Here is a 26,524-nt window from a genome sequence, read left to right as displayed (position 1 = left end):
AGCATCAACAGTTTAGTGTTCGTCACGAATGTGATTTTGCAGTCAGTGCAACGTTTACAAATGCGGAGTTGGCAGATGACCATTTGATGTACGGATTAGCACGGGGCAATAGCCGTGGCGCGGTACGTTTGTATCGAGACAGATTTCCAGAACGAAGGTGTCCCGACAGGAAGACGTTCGAAGCAATTGGCCGGCGTCTTAGGGAGCACGGAACATTCCAGCCTATGACTCGCGACTGGGGAGGACCTAGAACGATGAGGACACCTGCAATGGACGAGGCAATTCTTCAACGATAATCCTAATGTCAGCGTCAGAGAAGTTGCTGCTGTACAAGGAAACGTTGACCACGTCACTGTATGGAGAGTAGTGCTACGGGAGAACCAGTTGTTTCCGTACCATGTACAGCGTGTGCAGGCACTATCAGCAGCTGATTGGCCTCCACGGGTACACTTCTGCGAATGGTTCATCCAACAATGTGTCAATCCTCATTTCAGTGCAAATGTTCTCTTTACAGATGAGGCTTCCTTCCAACGTGATCAAATTGTAAATTTTCACAATCCACATGTGTGGGCTGACGAGAATCCGCACGCAATTGTGCAATGACGTCACCAACACAGATTTTCTGTGAACGTTTGGGCAGGCATTGTTGGTGATGTCTTGATTGGGCCCCATGTTCTTCCACCTACGCTCAATGGAGCACGTTATCATGATTTCATACGGGATACTCTACCTGTGCTCCCAGAACATGTGCCTTTACAAGTACGACACAACATGTGGTTCATGCACGATGCAGCTCCTGCACATTCCAGTCGAAGTGTTCGTACGCTTCTCAACAACAGATTCGGTGACCGATGGATTGGTAGAGGCGGACCAATTCCATGGCCTCCACGCTCTTCTGACCTCAACCCTCTTGACTTTCGTTTATGGGGGCATTTGAAAGCTCTTGTCTACGCAACCCCGGTACCAAATGTAGAGACTCTTCGTGCTCGTATTGTGGACGGCTATGATACAATACGCCATTCTCCAGGGCTGCATCAGACCATCAGGGATTCCATGCGACGGAGGGTGGATGCATGTATCCTCGCTAACGGAGGACATTTTGAACATTTCCTGTAACAAAGTGTTTGAAGTCACGCTGGTACGTTCTGTTGCTGTGTGTTTCCATTCCATGGTTAATGTGATTTGAAGAGAAGTAATAAAATGAGCTCTGGCATGGAAAGTAAACGTTCCTGGACACATGTCCACATAACATATTTTCTATCTTTGTGTGTGAGTAATGTTTCCTGAAAGTTTTGTAAGGTGTCAGGCAAATCCAACACCTTCCATGAAAACCCTGACATGATACGCAAATCCAGTAGTATGTCACATAGCTACGAATAAATCGTGACATTAAATTAACCAAAGTAATACGAGTAACGAGTGAGCAAATGGAATACCACAGACTAACACAAGAATGCCTAAATGCATGTCATACCTTCCCACCGTAAGACAGACGCAGTTCCGAGGGGAGAAACGAGAACAGAAGCCGAGAGCAGAACCGTGTTAAGTTAGAAGGCCCTACGGTAAGGGACGGACACCCACGTCACCGCTAACCGTTAGGACCACCCCCAGCCCATGTTAAAAGCTAGAGCCTTAACGTGAGACTTTCTCGCGTCTCTGTTACGTCAGGACCACCCCCCAGCCCATGTTAAAAACTAGAGCCCTCCAGAAGAACAGTATAGATCTTACGATAACACAAAAAGGGCCACCCCAGCCGCATGTTTTAGCGTGAGACTTTTTCGCGTCTCTGTTACGTCAGGACCACCCCCCAGCCCATGTTGAAAGATAGAGCCCTCCAGAAGAACAGTATAGATCTTACGATAACATTAAACGGACCACACCAGCTGCAAGTTTTAGCGTGAGACTTTTTCGCGTCTCTGTTACGTTGCAAACTTTATAAACATTGCCCCACCACGAAAAGTATAACGTTTCTCATTGGATAGACAGAATTTTTGTAGGCGGAGCTTAAGGTTAACATCGTGACCCTGATTGGTCAGATGAAAACACAGCCAGATAGTTTTTTTTAACCAACTTTGGTAAATTGTAGTAAGGAGAAGTTAGGAGAGAGTTGCTTCCGAGACGGCGAGGTGAGCGGAGCTGTGCTGTCCGCTGCCCCCTGACGAACACCGACAAGGTAATGAACGCACGCAATGTCGCATAACAGCGCATAAAGCTTCACTCAGAACTGCAGAAGTCTCATCTGTTACACCCCCTTTTTGCTTAATACTAGTGTCCATCGTCAATTAAAGCTCATGGTGTTCACATTTGCCACTTGAAGTAAAAATCTGAAACGCGATGATTTTTGTGTTATATAGTTATTGAGAAGCCACATCAGCCACTGTAATTTACGACAAGTTAGATAAGTAATTAAAGATAATTGAGGGTCACTGTAGACCATTTTGATAGTTTTCTCTTTTGTGAAACTTAATTTAAACCTAGATTATAGATGTGATATGGCATAGGTCATCCTTCGATCCATTGTAGAACTAGGAAACCCATTCAGGGAATATTCGTTCACATTTTTGTTGAACGCAGTTGGTTTTTACCATCCTGTATTAAAACATTTCCTTTTATCAATAGTGCAATTTATAAACAATGTTTTGTGAGTAGAATAAAATTTCCAATGGTAAACTTAACTGCTTTTTTGACGTTATTTTACCAGCTAACTAAAAATAGGAAAGACTTGAACCCCTTCCACTAAATTTAGTTAGTATTAAGATTCTTTTACAGGGAGTGCAGTGGAGCTGACGCTGAAATCATTAAGTATTTAGTTATATCATCGCTAGTCTCACTGAACTCTTCTGATTTCTACATGTCATGTGTGGTCTGGCGTCTCCTTACCAGCAACAGGTCTCAGGTTCAAACTAGTCAATTCCCTAAAAAACACGCTCAGAGTGTCGTTGCGCTAAAGTGGTAGGGAGACACGATATCGAACAGACAGACACCACGCAGAATGTTAGAGTTTGGCCGTACCTTTTTGTAACACCCTGTATTGTAAAGTATGAAAAGAGAGTACAGTGCTGACATTATAAGTGCTGATAACATCGATAGAAGGCTTTTCGCTATCTTTGAATCATGAGCCTGTTCGACACAGATAGTACTCCTGTCCTATGGAGACTGCACAGTTTCAGTTTGTAGGAAAAGCTTTCTTGTCTTGTACAGTAATTACTCATATGTTCACTTCCCATTCTTCTCTTTAACCGCTTATGTGTAACATTTGGACGCTAGAAGAGCGCTTCATGTATCATACTGACGACTAATGTAGAGCCAGAACTTTAATTCAGTTTACAATATTAAAAACTGCTTAAAAGTTGATGGAACTTATACACTGTATATAGACATAAAAAAGACACTGTTTCCTTTGTCTCATCAAGAGTTCCCAGTGTTTGTGTTTCACTGTCTAATGCTTCCATTCCCCTCGTGCTATTTCCACTAGTTAGTAACAGTCACAAATTTAACCAAACAAAATCGAAATTTACTTATTTGGCAGTGAAGAGCTCACAAACAAGTAAACAAGGTAAGGTACAAGCTTTGGCCGCGTGCCTAGTAAGAAATATATGTTTCTGTTTCAATTTTAATGCAGTTTTACTTTCGTGCATTGTAGTTTAATAGATAATAAGACGAAAACCGCCTTGAGCTGCTAGTAAAGTACTTTATCTATACCACCAATTCCAGTAGTCTGACCATTATTAGGTTCAGAAAAGTATTCTTAGCTTTTATGAACCTGATGATGGTCAAACGACTGGAACTGGTTACATTAATAAAGTATTTAACCAGCAGCTCAAGGCGGCAATTTGACATTTTTCAAATGTATAAGAGCTGTGGGACATCACCTCGTTCAGATAATAGGATGTGCGTGGGTTTTATACTCACAAATGGTGATGAACGAAGCTTGTAATTATAATCACTGTTTATTACAAAAAAAAACTTAAAAACTTTAAAGCTGCAGTACATTCTCACATTCGTCACCATTTTCATAACATTGTTTCCATTCTGATTAGTGCCGTTCTGAAAATTTCCCCACAAAATTTACTGAAGTTTATATGAGACATCGTACGGGACAGTTATTATTCTTACCATTCACACGAGATTGTTAATAATGCCACCTGAGCCACTTTAAACCTGAGTACAACTTCCTTAATAACTTCTTAATGCAGTCTTTTTCTCTGAATCCTGTAACTAATATTCTTCTTGTAATAACATTTGCACATCTCACATATCGTTGACATTTACTTCACTTTCAGTAAGCACTAATGTACGCCTTATGCTGTTCTTCAAAATTCTGCCGACCTCCACTAGCCACATGACGCACTGGCTCACTGGAAACAGCAAGCGCACTCGAATCGTAAAACCCCCATTGTTAGCAATACGCTGCACAAAAATGTCCGCCTACCAAATAACTTTGCCCTCTGTAGATACGGCACGTCGCAGCTGATGGCTGGAAGATGAGTATACTACTCAGTGTATTTCGTGCGAGTAACTCTTTCCTTTGTTCACAGTTCGAGCGATCTAGCCGAGGCAAGTCCGGAAGCATCTGCGGGCTGGAAGAGGTTCTGAACTGCCTGCAGCGGATAGATTTCGATGACGAGCAACTGTCACGGTTCCGCGGAATGTGCTGGAGCGAGTTCGTGCAGTACTGCGAGAAGAAGGAGAAGGCGGGCAGCGGCAGCGGCAGCGGCAGCAGCGGCAGCCAGAGCGGCAGCGGCAGCGCCTCCTCCAGCGAGGCGTCCAGCCCCGACCGCGTGCCCGCCGCGCAGCCTGCGCCGCCCCAGCCGCCCCCGCGCGCCCCCAGCCCGCCGCCGGCTCCCACGCCGCCCCCGACGCGGCCGCTGCGCCGCTGCCTGCAGCGCGCGCAGAGTGAGCGCTGCTTCGAGCGCCGGCTGATGGGAGCGCGCGCCGTCTGGAAGGGGCTGGACCGCTCCCTGCCGCTCAAGCCCAGCCCGCTGGTGTCCACGCTCAGCGAGAAAGACCTGCTGGTGTCGCCCGTGTCCACAACCAGCCGTATCGAGAGCAAACGACGCGAGGCCCTGTGGGACCTCTTCCAGAGCGAGTGCGCCTTTCTCTACGACCACCTCATGGTTCTCAAAAACGTGAGTACCCTGTCAACACCTATCACGAAAATAACATGTGCTTTACACTAAAGCCTGATATACAAAGTAAGAGCCTACGGAATATCAGACCAGCCGTGTGGCTGGATTGAAGAGTTTTTAGCAAACAGAACACAGCATGTTGTTCTCAATGGAGAGACGTCTACAGACGTTAAAGTAACCTCTGGCGTGCCACAGGGGAGTGTTATGGGACCATTGCTTTTCACAATATAACGGGTGATCAAAAAGGTCAGTATAAATTTGAAAACTGAATAAATCACGGAATAATGTAGATAGAGAGGTACAAATTGACACACATGCTTGGAATGACATGGGGTTTTCTTAGAACCAAAAAAATACAAAAGTTCAAAAAATGTCCGACAGATGGCGCTTCATCTGATGAGAATAGCAATAATTAGCATAACAAAGTAAGACAAAGCAGAGATGATGTTCTTTACAGGAAATGCTCAATATGTCCACCATCATTCCTCAACAATAGCTCTAGTCGAGGTATAGTGTTGTGAACAACACTGTAAAGCATGTCCGTAGTTATGGTGAGGTATTGGCGTCGGATGTTGTCTTTCAGCATCCCTAGAGATGTCGGTCGATCACGATACACTTGCGACTTCACGTAACCCCATAGCCAATAATCGCACGGACTGAGGTCTGGGGACCTGGGAGGCTACAGTCTCCATTTCTTCCTAAACTGTCTCAGCAGCATTACGCCTTGTGCTCGGTCGACCACTACGGGGTCTATCGCCTAAACAACCTGTGGCTTCGAACTTCGAAATCATTCTCGCCACAGCTGCATTTGTCAATGGACCTTTACCCGTTAGAATCCCCTACCTATGGCGATAGGATCGTAACGCTGAAATAGCACATTCCCCATTCTGATAATACAGCTTCACTAAAAGCGCCTTTTCAGGTAACATCAACATGCTGCCACTGCTGGCCTATCTGATTCTCTCTCTCATTACAGCTCCTTTTATACACGATTGTCATGCGCAGTCGCTGACGTTTTGCTGTCCAGCGCCATCTATCGGACATTTTGTGAACTTAGCTTTTTTTGTTCTAATAAAACCCCTTGTCATTCCAAGCATGTGTGTCAATTTTTAACTCTCTATCTACATTATTCCGTGGTTTACTAAGTTTTCAAATTTATACTTACTTTTTGATCACCCGGTATATAAATGATCTAGCAAACAGTGTCGGAAGTTCCATGCGGCTTTTCGCGGATGATGCTGTAGTATACAGAGAAGTTGAAGCATTAGAAAATTGCTGCGAAATGCAGGAAGATCTGCAGCGAATAGGCACTTGATGCAAGGAGTGGCAACTGGTCCTTAACACAGACAAATGTAATGTATTGCGAATACATAGAAAGAAGGATCCTTTATTGTATGATTATATGATAGCGGAACAAACACTGGTAGCAGTTACTTCTGTGAAATATCTGGGAGTATGAGTACGGAAAGATTTGAAGTGGAATGATCATATAAAACTTATTGTTGGTAAGGCGGGTGCCAGGTTGAGATTGATTGGGAGAGTCCTTAGCAAATGTAGTCCATCAACAAAGGAGGTGGCTTACAAAACACTCGTTCGACCTATACTTGAGTATTTCTCATCAGTGTGGGATCCGTACCAGGTGGGGTTGACAGAAGAGGACGATCCAAAGAAGAGCGGCGCGTTTCGTCACAGGGTTATTTGGTAAGCATGATAGCGTTACGGAGATGTTTAGCAAACTCAGGTGGCAGACTGCAAGAGAGGCGCTCTGCATCGCGGTTTAGCTTGCTGTCCAGGTTTCGAGAGGGTGTGGTTCTGGATCGAATATATTGCTTCCCCCTACTTATACCTCCCGAGGAGATCACGAATGTAACATTAGAGAGATTCTAGCGCGCACGGAGGCTTTCCGGCAGTCGTTCTTCCTGCGAACCATACACGACTGGAACAGGAAAATGAGGTAATGTGCCCTACGTCACACACCGTTGGTTGGCTTGCGGAGAATAAATGTAGATGTAGATGTAGATGTGGAAGTAGCTTAGGGCATGGGATGGCGATATGCACATATACAGATGGCAGGAGTATCGCGTGCATTGTGCCTAAAAGGCACGGCATTGACAGAGCTGTCACCTGTACTCAAGTGATTCTTGTGTAAAGGTTTCCAGCGAGATTATGCCTGCACGGCGAGAATTAACAGACTTCATACGCGAAATGGTAGTTGGAGCTAGACGCACAGGACTCTCTATATCGAAAATCGTTAGGCAGTTAAATATTCTGAGATCCACAGTCTGAAGAACGTGCCCAGAATACCAAATTTCAGGCATTACTTCTCACCACAGACAACGCAGTGGCCGACGGCCTTCACTTAACGACCGAGAGCAGCAGCGTTTGCAAAGGTTTGTCAGTGCTAACAGAGAAGCAACACCGTGTGAAATAACCGCATAAATCAATGTGGGACGGCCGGCCGATGTGGCCGAGCGGTTCTAGGCGCTTCAGTCTGGAACCGAGAGACCGCTACGGTCGCAGGTTGGAATCCTGCTTCGGGCATTGATGTGTGTGATGTCCTAAGGTTAGTTAGGTCTAAGTAATTCTACATTCTAGGGGACTGATGACCTCAGATGTTAAGTCCCATAGTGCTCAGAGCCATTTGAACCATCAATGTGGGACGAACGACGAACGTATCCGTTAGGACAGGGCGGTGAAATTTGGTGTTCATGGGCAATGGCCGTATGGCAGTAGACGACCGACGCGAGAGCTTTTGCTAACAGCACGACATCGCTCTTAGTACCTCTCCTGGGCTCGTGACCATGTCGGTTGAACCATAGACGACTGGAAAACCGTGACTGGTCAGATGTGTCCCGATTTCAGTTGGTAAGAAATGATGGTAGGGTTCGAGTGTGGCGCAGATTGCCCTAAACCATGGGCACAGGTTGTTAACAAGGCACTGTGCCAGCTGGTGGTGGCTCGATAATGGTCTGAGCTGTGTTTACATCGAATGGACTGGGTCATTGACTGGAAATTATTTTGCCTGGTTACTTGGAGATCATTTGCAGCAATTTTTGGACTTCGTGTTCCCAAACAATGACAGAATTTTTAGGGATGTTAATGCTCCACGTCACTGGGCTACAGCTTTTCCCTGTTTCTTTGAAGAACATTCTGGACAATTCCAGCGAATTGTTTGGTCACCCAGATCGCCCGACATGTATCCCATCGAACATTTATGGGACATAATCCAGAGGTCAGATCGTGCACGAAATCCTACACCGGCAACACTTTAGCGATTATGGACGAGTACGGGACAGCATTACACAATATTTCTGCAGGGGCTTCCAACGACTCTTTGGGACCATATCATGTTGAGTGTCTGCACTAGCCGACCGAGGTGGCCGAGCGGTTCTAGGCGCTACAGTCTGGAACCACGAGACCGCTACGGTCGCAGGTTCGACTCCTGCCTCGGGCATGGATGTGTGTGATGTCCTTAGGTTAGTTAGGTTTAAGTAGTTCTCAGTTCTAGGGGACTGATGACCTTAGAAGTTAAGTCCCATAGTGCTCAGAGCCATTTGAACCATTTTTTGTCTGCACTATTCTGGGCAAAAGAAGGTCCGACATGACATTAGGAGGTATCCCATGACTTCCGTCACATCAGTGTATTCTTATTAAAAATTGTAATTTCTTTACATCTTTACAAAAGAATTGCGCAAAAAAGTAACATTTCTTCCAAAAAGTCAAATGTAAAATCCCATTACATCTGCAGGGTGTGGGCAGAAATTTGGGAACACCAAAACCACAACACATTACGATGCCAATACATTGTACGAAAACCACTGGCATTCAAGATAGCTTCCAGTCGTCTCAGAATAAATACAAAAATGGTTCAAATGGCTCTGAGCACTATGGGACTTAACATCTATGGTCATCAGTCCCCTAGAACTTAGAACTACTTAAACCTAACTAACCTAAGGACAGCACACAACACCCAGTCATCACGAGGCAAACAAAATCCCTAACCCCGCCGGGAATCGAACCCGGGAACCCGGGCGTGGGAAGCGAGAACGCTACCGCACGACCACGAGCTGCGGACGAATAAATATAGGTCTTGTACAGTTTACAAGGGAATCTTATACCAGTCCTGAAAAATAGTGGTAATTTCACGTAACGATAATGGAGGTGGATAGCAATTACTCACACGTCTCCCAAAGTAGGCCATAAAGGCTCAATAATATTGAGATTTGGTGACAGTGGTGACCAGGGAAGATTCGACAAGTCATTCTCTTGCTCACATAACCAATTCTATACGTTGCGTAGCTGAGTGAGTAGAGGCGCTGTGGTCTTGAAGCACAGCATCGCCGCTGGGGAACAAACATTTATCATAGAATGGACCCGGTCAGCCAAAATGAGCACGTAGTTCTTGGCAGTATTGCGACCTTGCAGAGTAAGCATGGGACCCATGCAATATCACGATACGGCTGCCCAAATCATAACTGAAATCCCGCTATGCTTCACTCTTGGGACGCAGACTCTGTCAGAAGTTGAACACAGTGTTAAACAAGACTCATCCGACCAAACTACTTTCTTCCATTTCTCTAAAGTCCATTTCACTGTTTTCTGGAAATTGACTGAAATGATTAATTATGTAATTTTACGCCCCTAATATGCTTTTTTCCTCTTGAATTTCAGTATTCTTCTATAAAAACGGAAATGAAATTCAAATAATTTGAAAGCCCTCTCAAACGTTCCATTAGCGTCATGTGATGTTTGTGACGTCACTAGCTACATCGCTCCTCCTACCAATTCACAGTGGTGTCTTGTTTTGCAATTTACGTTTCGTAAAATGGGTTATAGATGGTGTGTAGTACCATAGAGTTATAAAAATATCTGAAAAGTTGTTTTTGAATGTTGCAGAGAATAAGATGCGTAAAATGTGGTTGCACTGTACAGGCAAATTGCCACCACGGCCACGCACAAGTTCACTAACTTAATTGAAAAGGTGTTGCTCTATGAACTTGCATCCGATATATGCTCTCCCACTGTTACAGCGAGGGATTGCGTCATTCAGTGAAATTAAACACCTAATGACAATTGTCGTTTTACCCAACTACACCTCGATTATTCGGTGGTTCAGTTGTTTGTGCGGTGGACCGTCGAATTTTGTAAGACGATGAACATAGATCACTGGTTCGAATCGAACCCGAAAGAACATTTTTAGCTGATTTGTAAAACGACTCGACAGTCCTCTCATAATAAAACCAAATCACAATTACAAAACTTCACCACACCGATCAGAAATAGAAAATTATTGTGTTTTCCTTGCTGTTTACATAAGCTCATATTTGCATTCGCTGTTCACACATGTCACGTTCAAAGAAGATATTTTCCAGGTAATGTGACCACACGCATTTCACTTTATTAGAAACAATGTTATCTTCATACTGTGCAGCTAGGATGCTTATTGTCTAAACTTTTGTTGTTTCATCATCTTACCTAAAGTTGAAGTATGTCTTCTACGGACGCTAACGTTAGTTTAGGCGAACAGACATCAAGTTCTTACGTCTGTGTCATCTGCATGTCGTATACTCTTTATATCTCTCCGTGTAGGAAACCTCATCGCCCTACACCTCGCTGTACTGAGGGCGTACGGTGATATCTTGACTACTTGCAAAGCTTTCCAAAAATGTGAATTGGTTGTTCGCAATGTAAACATATTTATCCTCTATTGACCATTTCTTAGCCTAATATTAATGTAAAGCTATATATAATACAACCCACAATCGAAAAAGCTGTTACATCAGTTCTTGATAACGTTACTTTCGTATTTCGTGTAAGACTTTTAAAAATATATAACCATTGAAGGATTCATACAGGTGACCTTTTGATTTGCACTCGGATGCGCTATTCTTTGCGCTACCAAACACTTGCTACGTGTGGTGTTTCTGCTGCGTGTCTTTTACAGAGGAAATCAGCAATAAGTTTTGCCAAGACTAATTTTATTGTGCTTTTGGGGCGTAGCTCATGACTGATAGTCCACACTATAGTTGCAATATACGGACCCATTTGCAAAAGTTCTACGATTCCTATGTTTTGAGCGAGTTTAATAATATTGCAGGGAGCAGGGAAAAGAATGTCCGTCGTTGCACTTATCACCGCTCTAAATGGGTGGAACACAAACGCATCAACTTTCGCAAGGCTTCCACTATCAGTGTTCACAAAATTCCTTTCTATTGTTACTTAAAAGTTGTAATTGCGTTTTGCATCACTAAATAGCTAAACTGTTTGCAAAAACAGTACGTAAACACCTCGTAACTTCGGCACTCACAATGACACCGACAACGGTTGTCAGACACCGTTGCCAGAGGTCGCCCGTAACTTCGGCCGACAGCGTGGTTATAGTGCGTCCGATCTCCTCAGTCCGTTTTTGGCAGGATAGGGGAGGTTAGGTTGGGTTAGGTTAGGTTAGAATATATGAATGAAATAGATTAGCTTTTAACCTCTTAGGATGGGGTGGATACCACGAAGGCTCTATCTTTGGATACGAGTCCTTCCGCCGGAGGTTCGAGGTCTCCCTCGGGCATGGGTGTGTGTGTTGTAAGCATAAGTTAGTTTAAGTAGTGTGTCAGTCTAGGGACCGATGACCTCAGCAGTTTGGTCCCTTAGGAATTCACACACATTTGAACATTTTGTTACGAGTGCTGTATAGCGGCTTCTGCTATTAAAGAGAGACCGAATGCGTGTGAAGGAGCTTTCCTGTCTCGTAATGAACGTGGCGGGTAGTATACACTCTGTCCTCAGTTATCGGAATAACCCGACAAATTTTACGAGTATATGATATGATTAGAGAAACGTTCTCTTACACACTCGAGATAGTGCGCTGTATTTATTTAAAGTTACGTTGACGTACGTCAGTTAACATTCAGTGACTATCATTTAGCACGAGAGTGAAAGACAAGCATAAAGTGTAGCATAAAGTATTCTGAAAACCTAAAGCATTTAAAAGTGGAAATACGTACCGTACACCACATTCACAAACCACTTCATATTGACAGTATCACTACCCTACTGCCATAAAACGCCAGTAAGCAGTAATAATAAACTGTAGGCAACTAGTGACAACATACCACAAAAAAGATCCAGTACAGTAGCTACAAGCATATAAGATACGCCACCCTCTTCGCTTGAACAGATTAATTTTTGAGGTTATGATCTATGCCCAAAATTTCGAAAAAAATTTTGCCTATTTGAGGTTTCGAATAAACCTGCGATTTCAGTCCATACATTCCGAACTATATCCCGATTATGATATTTTCATCCTCAGGGTAGCACAAACTCACTCTTTCTTGGACGCAACTTATCACGCACCATATTTCGTGTGCGAGAACGTCGGTCGATCTGACCGAAGAAAATAAACTGATTTGCATTTCACTGATTGTCGACCAAAGTCTGTACGTTCGGGAGATACGATCGGCTATAGTGTAACCGCGCACGTAGTGTGAAACGTCCCCTTAGAAAAATTAATGAGTTACTGTGCTGGCAAACCCCTTACGTTATTTGATTTTCAAACAGCTGAGCAAAACTGAACGTACTCAGACATTTCTCTCTTTGCTTATTCTGATCATCACTAAACTGACACACAATATTTTTAGCGCAACGCAATCTAACTTTCAAAAATCCCTACAAAAGAATGGCCCTGACTAACAATAACCTATACTTTTCATGAATCTTCGTTACTCAAACTACTGCAATACAGCGTGCGCCAATACTGCCAGCTGAATAAAAGATTCTAACTACTGATAGGCATAGTTAGGAAATGAAAGATTTTGATAAAGAACAAACAATGTATTTACCTTAATAGTGTTGAAAAGTCATAATATATATATCAGTTCATGACATCCAGTCTTACAAATTGAATGTCTCTGATGGACACACGTCCAGATCATCCGCTCTCAAAACTCCGCCATCTCTCTCCCCACATCCACCACCGCTGGCGGCTCACCACCAACTGCGCGACGCTACGCGCTGTTAACAGCCAACTGCCCAACACTACAATAGCAAATTCCAACAATGCAAACCAGCCACAGACTTCACACAGCACAGCCGGTGATTTTCATACTGGTTTCTAATTTTATATTCTCTCCTCGGTGTCCAAATTCGACATATATATGCCAATTTTTTAAAGTTTACTACCACTCATTACAATTCAAGTGACAACCCAAAATTTACCCGTTGCTTAAGACACTTTTGCAGTCAATATAAAGTGAATAAATTATTTTTCATTCATTTTCACGTTATTCACTGGTTTTGTTACTCGTCTTATATGATTATCACGTCACTGGTTTCTTTGCAGTATGTGAATAAGTAACCCGACTGCTTTTTTTATGCCTTTATCTCGTATTTCAGCTATTCTGTCGTAGGACATAACGAAACTCCTTTTCAGAAACATTCGTCTATCTTGGGTCTCGTTAATACTGAGTTGCCCATCTACGGAGTCTAATTCATTTCCTTAATATAAATGAGTCAAAAATCTGTCCCACTACAAACTAGTTAGTTATTTCATGTTTCATGCTTGTTTTCCATTAATTTCCCGAAACAAAGTTTCACGTTATTCTCTTTACCGCCATCTTCCCCGGCCTCAATCTAATCCTCGCATATTTTATTCCCTGCTTATAGCACCGAAGCTTTATTTTATGCCAGGGAATCATCAAGAAACAATTGTATTGTGTTGATAAATTGCTGCACTCAACATTAGTAGAAAAACACTTGTGTTTATCAGAGGGTCGTACTTACGTTTTAAAACTATAGGTAAACGAATTTTAATTAATCTGTTACAATTTTTTTTTATAGCTGTACTAAAATTTCTGTCACAGCAATGAAGAAGAATCTCGTTCTACTTGTTGATCATTGCGAAAATGAAATTTTTTTATATGAGATACGTTACCAGAAGCACTCACGTAAATGAAATATTCTCGTACATTCACATTAAAAAAACCGACACAGATTGCGGAGGAACATTTGCCTGCAGAGACAAACTGTAGGCTGCGGATGTTGGAAAAAAGCTATAGTACTGCAGCTTACATGAAGAGAACCTTACATGTACAAGTTTACTAATTCTTCTGACGTGGCGCTGTAAGTGAAGATCAATAACTTTGAGACACACATGATTTGTTATTAATTACATCAATTTTCTTCATGATGATGCTGAGAACGAGATTTCTCTCCTACAATAATTTTTAAGTACTTAAATGCATCTTCATCACTTATTTACTTACCAGATGGAAATCGTAATTCTTCCTCTTCTTCTTATCTTCTTCTTCTTCTCATTCTTCTTCTTTGTCCTTTCACTGCAGAATTCACACCTGTTAAAGCTCTACTCATATTGGATTTTACAAATTTTCTCGTAGCGTACTGCTCTTCTTGAATCTGTAACGTAGGTCAATTTCGTAATGGAAACATAAATTACAAGTTTATTTTAGCCCACAGCCGAATTTAAGTAATAAATTGATCAAATTTTACCAATTTTCAGTAGGAGCACTCAGTGAGCCACAGTTCTACAACTGCTTTCACCACATTACTTACCTGAGATTTTTGGAACGCAGATGTAACTGTAATAATAATACTTTTTGTAGCTGTATAGACTCAGCGATTAAAGAAAATCGACATGTGTGTGATTCCGTGCTTAATTCAATTCTTCCGGAGATAACTATTTATTTTTCAAACTGTTTAAAAATTCACTGGCATCGCAATAAACCTTTCGGTAACTCTATTGATCCTGAACAAATGTTACATCAGCATCCTGATCACAGTCATAATTGGACGGAGGAATAGCACCAGATGTCCCAGTTCTGTGTACAGCGTCACGATCGACTTATGCAGGACCAAGGAGAACGAATATTACAAGAATTGCGACGGTACAGTAATAATAGTTCTTTTTCTCAGGTCGTATCGATCTCGTAGAGTTTCTTGTTCGTATCGGTCGCTTTTTCAATAATGAAAAGAAAATTTAAACGGGTTTTTGATACACAAATTCAGAATATAGTGTTTGACAGAATGAAATATAGGTGCTGCATTTAAATTATGTTAACCAACAACGAATTTAAAGCACAAAATCATCCATAGTTTATTGATTTCTTGCATAAATTAAATTACAGACTGATGAAAATCTACTTGCTGTAGCAAACCAGATCTAAAATGACTCGAGTCTTCGTAAGGTGGTTATAATCTCATTATAAATTTTAAATTAATTCTGTAACACTGCAAGCAACTATAGTCCCAGAATAATTTATGTTCAGAGCAGCACTATTCACGAGAAACACAACTCAGTTCCACGCGCGATGTAATTATTGTATATGTCAACAGCACAAGAAGCATTTAGAGTGCAACTAGCTGTGTAATTATTCTAAGTCCGGACCAGCTCTACTCGCGACAGTCACAAGTCCGACCGAGCGAGGTGGCGCAGTGGTTAGACACTGGACTCGCATTCGGGAGGACGACGGTTCAATCCCGCGTCCGGCCATCCTGATTTAGGTTTTCCGTGATTTCCCTAAATCACTCCAGGCAAATGCCGGGATGGTTCCTCTAAAAGGGCACGGCCGACTTCCTTCCCCATCCTTCCCTAATCCGATGAGACCGATGACCACGCTGTCTGGTCTCCTTCCCCAAACCAACCAACCAACCACAAGTCCGTACGACCCCCAATGAAACCATCGTAAGTGTCGAAAGAGGAAAAAATATTCGGAGTCCACACTATAACACCACGAAAATTATTCTAAGTCACAGTGGTTGCCGTCGTGAAATTCTCTAAGACCGTAAATTCATGCGACTGAATCATCACCCAGAGAAACACAAATCCTGCCTTTCCACCTACGTCCTGCCTTCGGATTTTCCGCGAATTTGCGTCACTCAGATGGTAAGCGATACCAATAATCTGTAGTACAACTTTCGATTCACACAAGCTATCTTAAAACTATAGGTGTCTGTAGAAGCGCCCCGAAATGCCGATTAAAATGATATACAACAGTAAATTATGTTCTAAGTGGAAAAGACGGACAAGGACAGTTAGGGACCACACTGCATTGTGGCCAGATCCGCCCGGCGCTCGCTATTTCAGATGAGATTAGTAATTCTTAACTGTGTGTTTAAATGTATGCAGGCTCTTGATTGCACACGACTAAATTAAGACTATTAGTAGGTACCTTTTCAATTAAATATTGAGTTCCCGTGTGGCGGACAAGCCGACTAGTGTGAAGTCACAAGTTCGTTGTAGGGCCCGTATATCTCGTTGGCCCCGATTCCGTCAATATGACGTCATGCACTGTTACCAGATGCCCGATTCCCCTCCCTTTCTGACATAATCCAATTGCCCATTGTATATAATTGGAATAAATTCAAAAATTGGTGCAAGATTCAAAACTAGCCCAATTTTCCTATATATAACATGGTGGGAAATTCGAAAAAATGGTGGGAATAACTGCTCCCACTCTGCCGGTTCTGAGACAATGGGCATTGTCTCCCAGAGTCACACCCCTCCATTTGTGCCAGTTCTGAGACAAAGGGCGTTGTCTCAGTTGAGATGTTTTCCCCCAACCAAACCGATACATGTAGCACCTTCCAACTTGGGAAAGCATTTACAAGGAAACGTCACCAGCTGTACCACACATTTTAAGCTGAACAAAAGCACACATCCAAGGTATCATCTCCAACAAAAATTTGGTCCATAATTATGACAGTAACTAGTTATGACATTCCGAATGTACAATTATTAAATTTCGCACACATCTGTCTTTCGTCACTCGCCCTACCCCACTGCAGCTACCTAATAACAGAAAGTGAATTACTGTACAGTGAATCGAATAAACCGTTTTTGAAATACTGCTCTCATTGGCAAAATGCTTTGTTCGTTATGTCAAAGTACATGGTTTATAACCTGTCACATGTGCCAGATATCTCTTTTCTTTGAACATTTTTATGCTGTGATTCACAAATGCAGTGTACATCAATGAAATGAAAGGGTGTGTCATTAGAGAAGTAGCAGAGTGCTTTTTCATTATTAACACCACAGCATTATTATTTTTTTCTTGCATTTTGAAGCTGACAATGTTAGAGTGAAGTACATATACATGAGATGAGCTATTCTTCTACGTCGTTGACATGGTTAAATTGTAAATCGAATATCATTAACTTCATGTCTTAATAATTCTTCATTTTTTTAGGTTTATTCATTTTGATTTTGAGGCAAATATATAGTTCTAGAATATCAATACAAGAATATTATTAAATAATACTGAATGTATATGATCATGAGGTTGACGTATTATGTACCGCACTCACATTACTTACACGTTTTCCACATAGAAATAGGATTTCGTAAAACATTTGACAGATGTGTCCACCTCCCCCCTCCTCTTCCGTCACCTTCAGTGTCCTGCAAATAGGAGGGCTCTGGTTGTCACTCCACTGTACAATATTTCACACTCACACCTTAGGCGGATCAATGGGGGTGAAGCAACAGGCAAAGATGCAGTGCATGCAAAATTGCGAAATTTAAAAGGTGTACATTCAGAAGGTCATCAATGTGTACTCTCAAAATTATAGCTCAGATTTTCGCACCGGATCGATAGCTGATGCTGATATCTTCCAATCGCACTTCTTTATTGTTAAAATAGGAGGTTGAGTTGGTGATGTTTCCTTATTAGAATGATTGCTATCCATAGTCGTGACAAAAGGTTTTTCCACTACTTGTTTAAACCCATTGGTTACTTATAGCAAGCCACGTAGGGAACTTAAACATATTTTCCCTCTGCAAGTACTAACCAGTCTTAATCTGACTGCTGTATATAGCTCAACTAGTTCTTGCAAAATAAAAATCCATTTAGTAGACGTAAACATGTCTTCCCCATGCAGATAGAAGGCTCTTATTCACTCAGACACATAGTGGCATGCAGTGTTGTTTACATTGAGGTGACAAAACCCACAAGATACTTCCTAGTAGTGTGTCTGACCTCCTTTGGTCCAGGGTAGTGGAGCAATTCAATATGGCATGGGTTCAACAAGTCGTTGGGAGTCTCCTGCATAAATATTGAGCCATACTGCTTCTAAAGCCCTCCATAATTGCAAAAATATTGTCAGTACAAGATTTTGTGCACAAACTGACTTCTCGATTATTTCCCACAAATTTCCAGTGAGATTCATGTCAGGCCCTCAAATCATCCAAAAGTTCTTCAAACCAATCGCAAATAATTGTGGCCAAGTGACATTATGCACTGTCATCCACAAAAATCCCATCATTGTTTGGGAACAAAAAGTACATGAATGGCTGCAAATGTCTCCAAATAGCCAAACAGAACCTTTTCCACTCAATGATCAGTTCAGTTGGGCCAAAGGACCCAGTCCATTCCATGTAAACACTGCCCACACCATTATGGAGCCACCACCAACTTCCTCAGAGCCTTGTTGACAACTTCAGTCCATGGCTTTGTGGTGTCTGCACCATACTCGAACCCTACCATCACCTCTTACGGAATAACATCGTGACTCAACTGACCAGCCCATGGTTTTCCAATTGTATAAGGTCCAATCGATGTGGTTCCAAGCCCAGGAGAGGCTCTGCAGGCTATGTCGTGCATTTAGCAGTGGCTATCGTGTCAGTCGTCTGCTGCCACAGACCATTAAACCCTGATATCACCACACTGTCCTAGTGTATTCGTTCGTCATATGTCCAACATTGATTTTTGCTGTTATTCCATCCATTGTTGCCTGACAACTCTACAAAAACGCCACTGCTTTCCGTCGTTAAGTGAAGGCCATCGGCTACTTCATTGTCCATGGTGAGAGGTAATGCCTGAAATTTGGTGTTCTTGGCAAACTCTTCACACTGTGTATGGCAGAATATTGAATTACCTAACAACTTCCGAAATGGAATGTCCTATGAGTCTAGCTCCAAGTACCATTCTGTATTCAAAGTCTGTTAATCCCATCGTGTAAGCATAGTGTTGGAAAGCTTTTCACATGAGTTCCCTGAGAACAAATGACAGCTCTTCCAGTGCATCCCCTTTTATGTCTTGTGTCTTGCGATAATACTACCATCTTTATGCGTGCATATCGCTATTCCATGACTTTGTCGCTTCAGTGTAAAGCAATCATCACTGTCTAGTTTCCCAGCTCACTGGTGCATTCTGTGTGGATCCCAGGTCACTTGTCTTAAGTTAAAAAACAGTGCAGAATGCTAAGTTTAAAATCACAGGAAATTCAAAAATCATTGATGTACCTATGACTTCAGAGTTCACTTGCCCCAGTTTGAAATCCACATCTGCTACGCTTAAACAGCTGCCACCACTATCGATATAGGATGGGAACAGTTGTGTCTTTATTTAAATAGACACTGGCCCAGTGAGTGCCCCCTGCGTGTTTCATCATGCCAAATGCAGCTGACTAACCCGCAGCTGACACCAAAAGAATCACAGCGTCAGAGTGCCAGCAGCCACGAGGTACCTCAGAGAACTGTACAGAAACGCTGTACAATGCATACTGTCTACCTGACTGCCTAAATAGAAGTGAAGATAGTAGTTCTGATTTCCTCCACTGCAGCAACACAAGAGTCCTTCTAACATCACAGCCCACATGCTGAGTTAAAATGATGGAGATATTTTAAAAGCAACAATCATACATATGCTTTATCTCATATTGAAGATTGCAGGGAAATTCAAAAATTCATCCGAGTTTAAAATGACTTATAGCCCACACATACACGTAGGTGACAAAAGTCACAGGATAGCGACATGCACATATATAGATGTCGGTAGTATCAAGTACATTAGGTATAGAATTGGCAGAGATGTTATTTGATTCATGTGAAAAGGCTTCTGACGTGATTAAGAACGCACGACGGGAATTAACAGACTTTGAACGCGGAACGGTAGTTGGGGCTAGATCCATAGGATATTACATTTCGGAAATCGTTACGAAGTTTAATATTCCAAGAGCCACGGTGTCAAGAATGTCCTCAAGCTACCAACTTTCAGTCATTACCTTTCACCACGGGCAATTTAGTGGTCGAAGACCTTCACTTAAGCATTGGCATTTGTGTAGAATTGTCGGCGCTAACAAACAAGCAATACTGTGTGAAATAAATGAGTCAATGTGGGATGTATAACGAACGTGTCCGTTAGGCAGTGCGGCGAAATTTGGCGTTAATGGAGTATGCCAGCAGAGGACTGACACGAGTGTCTTTTCTAACAGCATGATATCGCCTGCAGCGCCTCTCTTGGGCTCGTGACCATGTCGGTTGGCCCCTAGACAGCGCCGCGCGGACTGGCCGCGCGGTTTGAGGCACCATGTCACAGATTGCGCGGGCCCTCTCACCAGAGGTTTGTGTCCTCCCTCGGGCATGACTGTGTGTGTTGTTCTTAGCATAAGTTAGTTTAAGTAGAGTGTGAGTCTACGGACCGATGGCCTCAGCAATTTGGTCCCTTAGGAATTCACACACACACACACACACACACACACACACACACACACACACACACACCCTAGACGAGTCGAAAACCGTGACATGTTCGGATGAGTACCGACTTCAGTTGTTAAGAACTGACAATAGGTTTCGAGTGTGGCACATATCACACGAATCCATGGCCCAAGCTGTCAGCAAGGCACTGTGCAAAATGGTGGTGGCTCCATAATGGTATGGGTTGTGTTTACATGGAATGGAACGGGTCCTCTAGCCCAACTGAAACGATTATTCACTGGAAATGGTTATTTTCGGCTACTTGGACACCAATTGCAGCCATTCAGTAAATGTGCTTCTGTGGAAATGTGTGTTGTAGTAGTTCTTAAAGACGTTTGTTCGAGGCGACAGAGTTAGCAGAGTACTAGTGGTTATTGTAGTAGGACATTCATTCCACAGATTCAAGCAACAGATCCAGTAACCAGTTCAGTAACTTAGTAGAAGTAGACTCATACTATAGATCAGATAGGTTCCCAACTAGATGTAGTAGTAGTAGTAGTAGTAGTAGAAGAAGATTCGTACCATAGATTCTCAACTACCTGAATCACACTGATCACTCACAATTTGACAGATGAACTAAACCTGTTTTTCTGTAGGAATACCTTGGCGTGAAGAAACATTAAACTACAGTCATCCTTCCTATAGACAGATAATGATAAAATTTCCGGACTAGCATCGCATTTTTAAATGATTTTCAATTGATTCCTCACGTAAGTAGTAAATGTTTTGCTTTAGACATAAGACACTTAATATTTCCAGCAGATTTATGAATGACGACAGTGCAGGAATCTGAAGGTGTGAGCAATATCTGAAAGGTTCTCATGTTCATAACCGATATGAGGGTTACTGGGACTTCTGTTTGCAGCCTTTCACTTGTCTATAGAATTTATAAATCATTTTCTGACGAATGGCAATATGCTTCCTTCAAAAATGGCGTTTGTGTGGGAGGTCTTTGATACACATCCGTAAGGGCGGTACAGATATCTGGCGTTTTCACAGGATTTACAAATCGTTTACTACAAATACAGGTATGCCCTCTTCAGAAAGGTGGTTTTGCAGGACGTCTTTGCTGACCAAGGCTGTGAATGTTCATGATGGCGATGGTCTGCTGGTATGACTTACACTGAACTCCAAGTGACAGATTCTTCCAGGTTTCTAGAGGTATCTGACGTCATATGTTTACACACCTCCCATAAACTGTGGGTGCAGACCTAACGTCCAATAACATTCTGGATGCATTCAGATTAGACAAATTTGATGACTATGACATCAACATGAGTGAGCTTCAAACCTTTGTAACATGATTAGAACCTTATAGCACACGCAGCTATTAGTGTGTTTCTGTGGATCGTATTTTGCTGATCATGATAGCGATTGTCAGGAGGTGTGATGTGGGACAATCGTACATGTGGACTTGGGGGAAATCTACAATTCTGTTAGGTTGAAGGACATTTAAATACGTTTGACTGTGTCCAGACCTCGAAATATTTCCAATAATTACTAAACTTAGAGCTATTCAATTCTGTGGGGATTTTGATTTTATGAAGGCTACTGAGAAATACTTCTGATGAAGTTCAGACTTTTAGTATTTTACAGGAAGCGGGAATATGCTGAGGAAATTGAACAATTCATGCGCTGCACAGTAGAGAGTACTTCACACTTCACCGTAAACAACTCTATGTTATAGCAAAAGTGTTACAAATTACCCCAAAACTGTGACAAATTGTCCCCAAAACTGTAATAAATTGCCACGCAAATTGGAACAAAGTGCATCAACTGTAAGAAATTGCCCCTGAACAGTAACAAAATATATCCAAACTGCAACTAAGTCCACCAAAACTGTAACAAATTTCCCTGAAACTGTAATAAAGTGCAACTCAGTATACTTAAACGTTGTTTAGCTTTCAGTAGAGAAGTTTTTTTGGAAATTTGTGGTAAGGTCTTATGGGACCACTCTGCTGAGGTCATCGGTTCCTAAGCTTACGCACTGCTTAAACTAACTTACGCTACTAAGGACAACACACACACCCATGCCCGAGGGAGATCTCGAACCTCCGACGGGGAAAGCCCCGCGGGCCGTGACAAGGCGCCTAGGAGAGAAGTCTCAGCTCAAACATAGTCAGTGTTATTCCATTACCACACAATGTGTGTGGAGGTCTACTAAAGAACATTAGAAATACACAACAACGAAAATACCACAAGGAGCACCCATTTTCAAGAATCTATCTGCAGTCAAATATAACGGGATGACATATGGACAACTTGCTACTATTTGTAGTACAGTGGAGTGTTTGTTTTCCAGTCTTTGCAGTAGGAGGCACCTCCGTTCGATTACGGTTCGCCGGCCGCTATGGCCCAGCGGTTCTATGTGCTTCATTCCAGAACAGCGCTGCTGCTACGGTCGCAGGTTCGAATCTTGCATCGGGCATGGATGTGTGTGATGCCCTTAGGTTAGTTAGGTTTAAGTAGTCCTAACTCTAGAGGTCTGATGACCTCAGATGTTAAGTCCCAAAGTCCTTAGAGTCATTTGAACCATTTTTAATTACGGTTCAAAGTACCTACTAAAGTTGCGGATACTGCCCTCAAGCGGTTTTCAAGGCTTAGCGAAGTAAAGTAACTGTCAGTAGTGACATTCAAACTTCTGCCCAAGTATGGTTCCATAAGCCTAGGAATGACATTTTTACTCTCGCCCTGGTCAGCAGTTCGAAATGGATCAGCCACAGTATGTGGGAATCCACTCAATACATATTTACTATAAACACAAACAGGCAACCAGAATTTAATACCAAACTAGTCTGGCTTGCTTGCAATGTACTATAAGAATGGACATCTTGTTTTAAACAGCGAAAGTTGTTCACCATTTGTAAAATATGGTTCTGCTTAATAGCAAATCGCACTGTTTTCTGCGAAAGCAGTCCAAATTTTTGAGACGAGAGGAAATTTGTCAGTTTTGAGGCGTTCAGAAATAGTGGACTTGATGTCAAACCTCATATACTTCATTACTTCGATAACTTTGTTTCGCCCCATAGTTTGTTTGAAAAACGGAGGACCCCATACTGTGGACCATAGGCTTTTGAGAGGAAAATACTTTACCCCCTACACACATCTTATGGCGAAAAAAGTATGCCCAATGCGTTCGAAGACAAGCCTCAGTTGTAGTGCAGTGCTTCACATGGAGCGTCACAGAAGTACCGAAACTAGCCGCCAGTCACAGACGTTTCCCACTTTGAATTTTCCTTTTAGCATATGGTGTTAGTCTTGAGCTGTCTCGCAAAATGTTATAACTTTGCAGGCGACCTCAAGACATATGAAAAAATGACTGCATTTTTATAACGTGTAATCTACTGACATAAGATGGATATATCTGTTCTTGTATTGTATGATGTCCTATTTAGTTATATAGTAGCGTATTAAGTTATTATTATTACTATTTACTATACAAGCTTTTTATCGTGATAGTCTTTATTGTAACTTTACAAACTAAAACTGTACACAAAGAGAAGAAATATTACTGATCAGTATTAGAACCCACTGGTACAATTTTCCACACAATCCCATCTTTTGCTGGCTTTTTTTTTCCTAAATAGGTTTTTGTTGCCCACTATCATTCTTTGACTGACTTCCGGGGGAAGCAACTCTTGTCCGGTATGTCGTTCTTATAGAGCTAGAATTTGGAACATCAAAAGGATGCTGGATGTAGAAGCTTCATTTTTCCCTAAATTTAGTGGAAGAGTATCCTGCACTGTGTTTATATCATCACTTCCGTTGCACGAATCACTATCTTCATCTCCAGACACTGCAACTACTACACTTTCTTCACTGTCCTGATCGCTGTCAGAAAACTCAAATTCTTAACCTGGGATTTCATATTCTATTTTTCTCAGTTCTTCCAGTATTTAAGCGTCTGTTAGGCACTTCCAGTATTCCTGGCTCATGACTGTAGGGACGACTTTTAGATACCGTCATAACAGATAATAACTGAAATACTTGCTTCAACTAACCAACAATCAGCACTGGAGAGAATGGCATTGTTGTCGCATATTTGAACAACAAAGGGACAACAGTTGATGTGATTTCATACGCAGTACTGCAAAGAAGTAGTTTGGCTTTAATGGCTCTGAGCACTATGGGACTTAACATCTGTGGTCATCAGTCCCCTAAAACTTAGAACTACTTAAACCTAACTAACCTAAGGACATCACACACATCCATGCCCGAGGCAGGATTTGAACCTGCGACCGTAGCGATCACGCGGATCCAGACTGAAGCGCCTAGAACCGCACGTCCACGCCGGCTGGCAAGTAGTTTGAAAATACAGAGAAATGTTGTGAGGTGCCAAACTGGCCCCGCCATCCTTCTAGGTAAAAAGCTGCATATTTCACAACCTAACAAAAATAGGACACTAAAAAAAACCGTGGTTAATATTTCAAATAATTTATGAAAGTCACAAGATACCAAGTCAGTCCAATTTGCTCAGAAAACAAGTGAAAATTTCGGAATGGGGCCAATCTGGCATCTGAGTCCTACTAGTGTGAAACTGGTATTAGAGGGTATAGCTGCCTGTTGCTGACATTCAGAATAAGAAAATTAGTGATCAATCTCCACAATACATTTACTACAAGGCCCAAAGAAATAGCTGAACAATTAAAAATGGTCACAGCATCAACCACTGCTGGGAATATATGTCTGTGGAATGAAATCATTTCAGTAATTTCAGAAGTTTGAGAATAATTATGGAGATGGCAGCTCAAGAACTTCTCAAACCAGCATGCAACTACTTCCATTGCAAGCGTGTTATAATTGGCGAGTTAGACGATTTATGGCATGTGGATCCTCCACATATGGTGCATTAAGAATAAAGGTTACAAATATATTTTAAAGGTCACTGTGACAGTCAACTTTATTATACATTTTAACCTTCATAATACTGTCACAAAATGGTTCTATAATGAATGTAATCACATTTAAATTCATCTTGCTACGGATCATGACAGTTTCAAAGTAATTTATGCTACCAGTGTCAGTAACAAGATTTCTGAGTTCACCTTGTCTTCACCCCAAGAAGTTGAGAGAGATGTTAAGTACTTTAGGACAGGACACGGTGACATACTGAGGTACCACATAGTTAAAGTTGTCCTCTGAGATACGTAACCAGAAACTGGCTGCACTCACTGTAAGAATGGGTGAGCTCCAGAATTAAAATATGGCCAGGATTACCATACGGGTTGTCAACGGGATGGAAGCAGTTCCCTGCAAGTACCATCATTATGGATCCCTTGGGTTATGCAGAGTGTTCTGCAGTTGTCAGGGGGAGGAGAAGGAGTACTCCCACCATTTTTCCACCCTTTTATATATGAGCCAATTGTTTTTTTTTTCAGTTTCGCACTAATTTTTGAATTTTCCACCATTTTATATATAGGTCAATTCATCTATGTCTGAGGGCGTGGGTGGAAGGGAAAGGAGGAAATCAGGCAACAGTGTGTAGATCGCCGAGAATCATAATTAAAGCGACTGTACATTTCAAATGATGGGTACAAAATTTAGTATTTGTTAGCTGTGCATCAAATATTTGTGATATACACACACATGACACATCCGGTTTGTAGGAAATGATCTGCTCCTTCCAATGCTGCTACCCTAGTTTATGTATCTGTAATAGAATTTGAATTGTGAGCGAAACTACACTACTGGCCATTAAAATTGCTTTTCCAAGAAGAAATTCAGATGATAAACGGGTATTCATTGGACAAATATATTATACTAGAACTGACATGTGATTGCATTTTCACGAAATTTGGGTGCATAGATCCTGAGAAATCAGTACCCAGAAAAAAAACACCTCTGGTCGTAATAACGGCCTTGACACGCCTGGGCGTTGTGTCAAACAGACCTTGGATGGCATGTATAGGTA

General features: G+C 42.1%; 1 protein-coding gene across 1 annotated transcript in view; it reads left to right on the top strand.

Moving 5' to 3' along the window:
- Window positions 1-26,524, top strand: part of LOC126470699 (pleckstrin homology domain-containing family G member 7-like) — a 489,741-nt gene that overhangs the window by 301,649 nt on the left and 161,568 nt on the right. The window contains exons 6-7 of the mRNA XM_050098699.1: window positions 4,539-4,694; window positions 4,887-5,129. Of these exons, the coding sequence (XP_049954656.1) occupies window positions 4,539-4,694; window positions 4,887-5,129 (399 nt within the window). The remainder of the gene's footprint in view (window positions 1-4,538; window positions 4,695-4,886; window positions 5,130-26,524) is intronic.

Source organism: Schistocerca serialis, chromosome 3 (assembly GCF_023864345.2).
Source record: "Schistocerca serialis cubense isolate TAMUIC-IGC-003099 chromosome 3, iqSchSeri2.2, whole genome shotgun sequence".
Taxonomy (NCBI): Eukaryota; Metazoa; Arthropoda; class Insecta; order Orthoptera; family Acrididae; genus Schistocerca; species Schistocerca serialis.
Note: the sequence above shows the minus strand (reverse complement) of the source record. Positions and strands in the feature narration are given on the sequence as shown.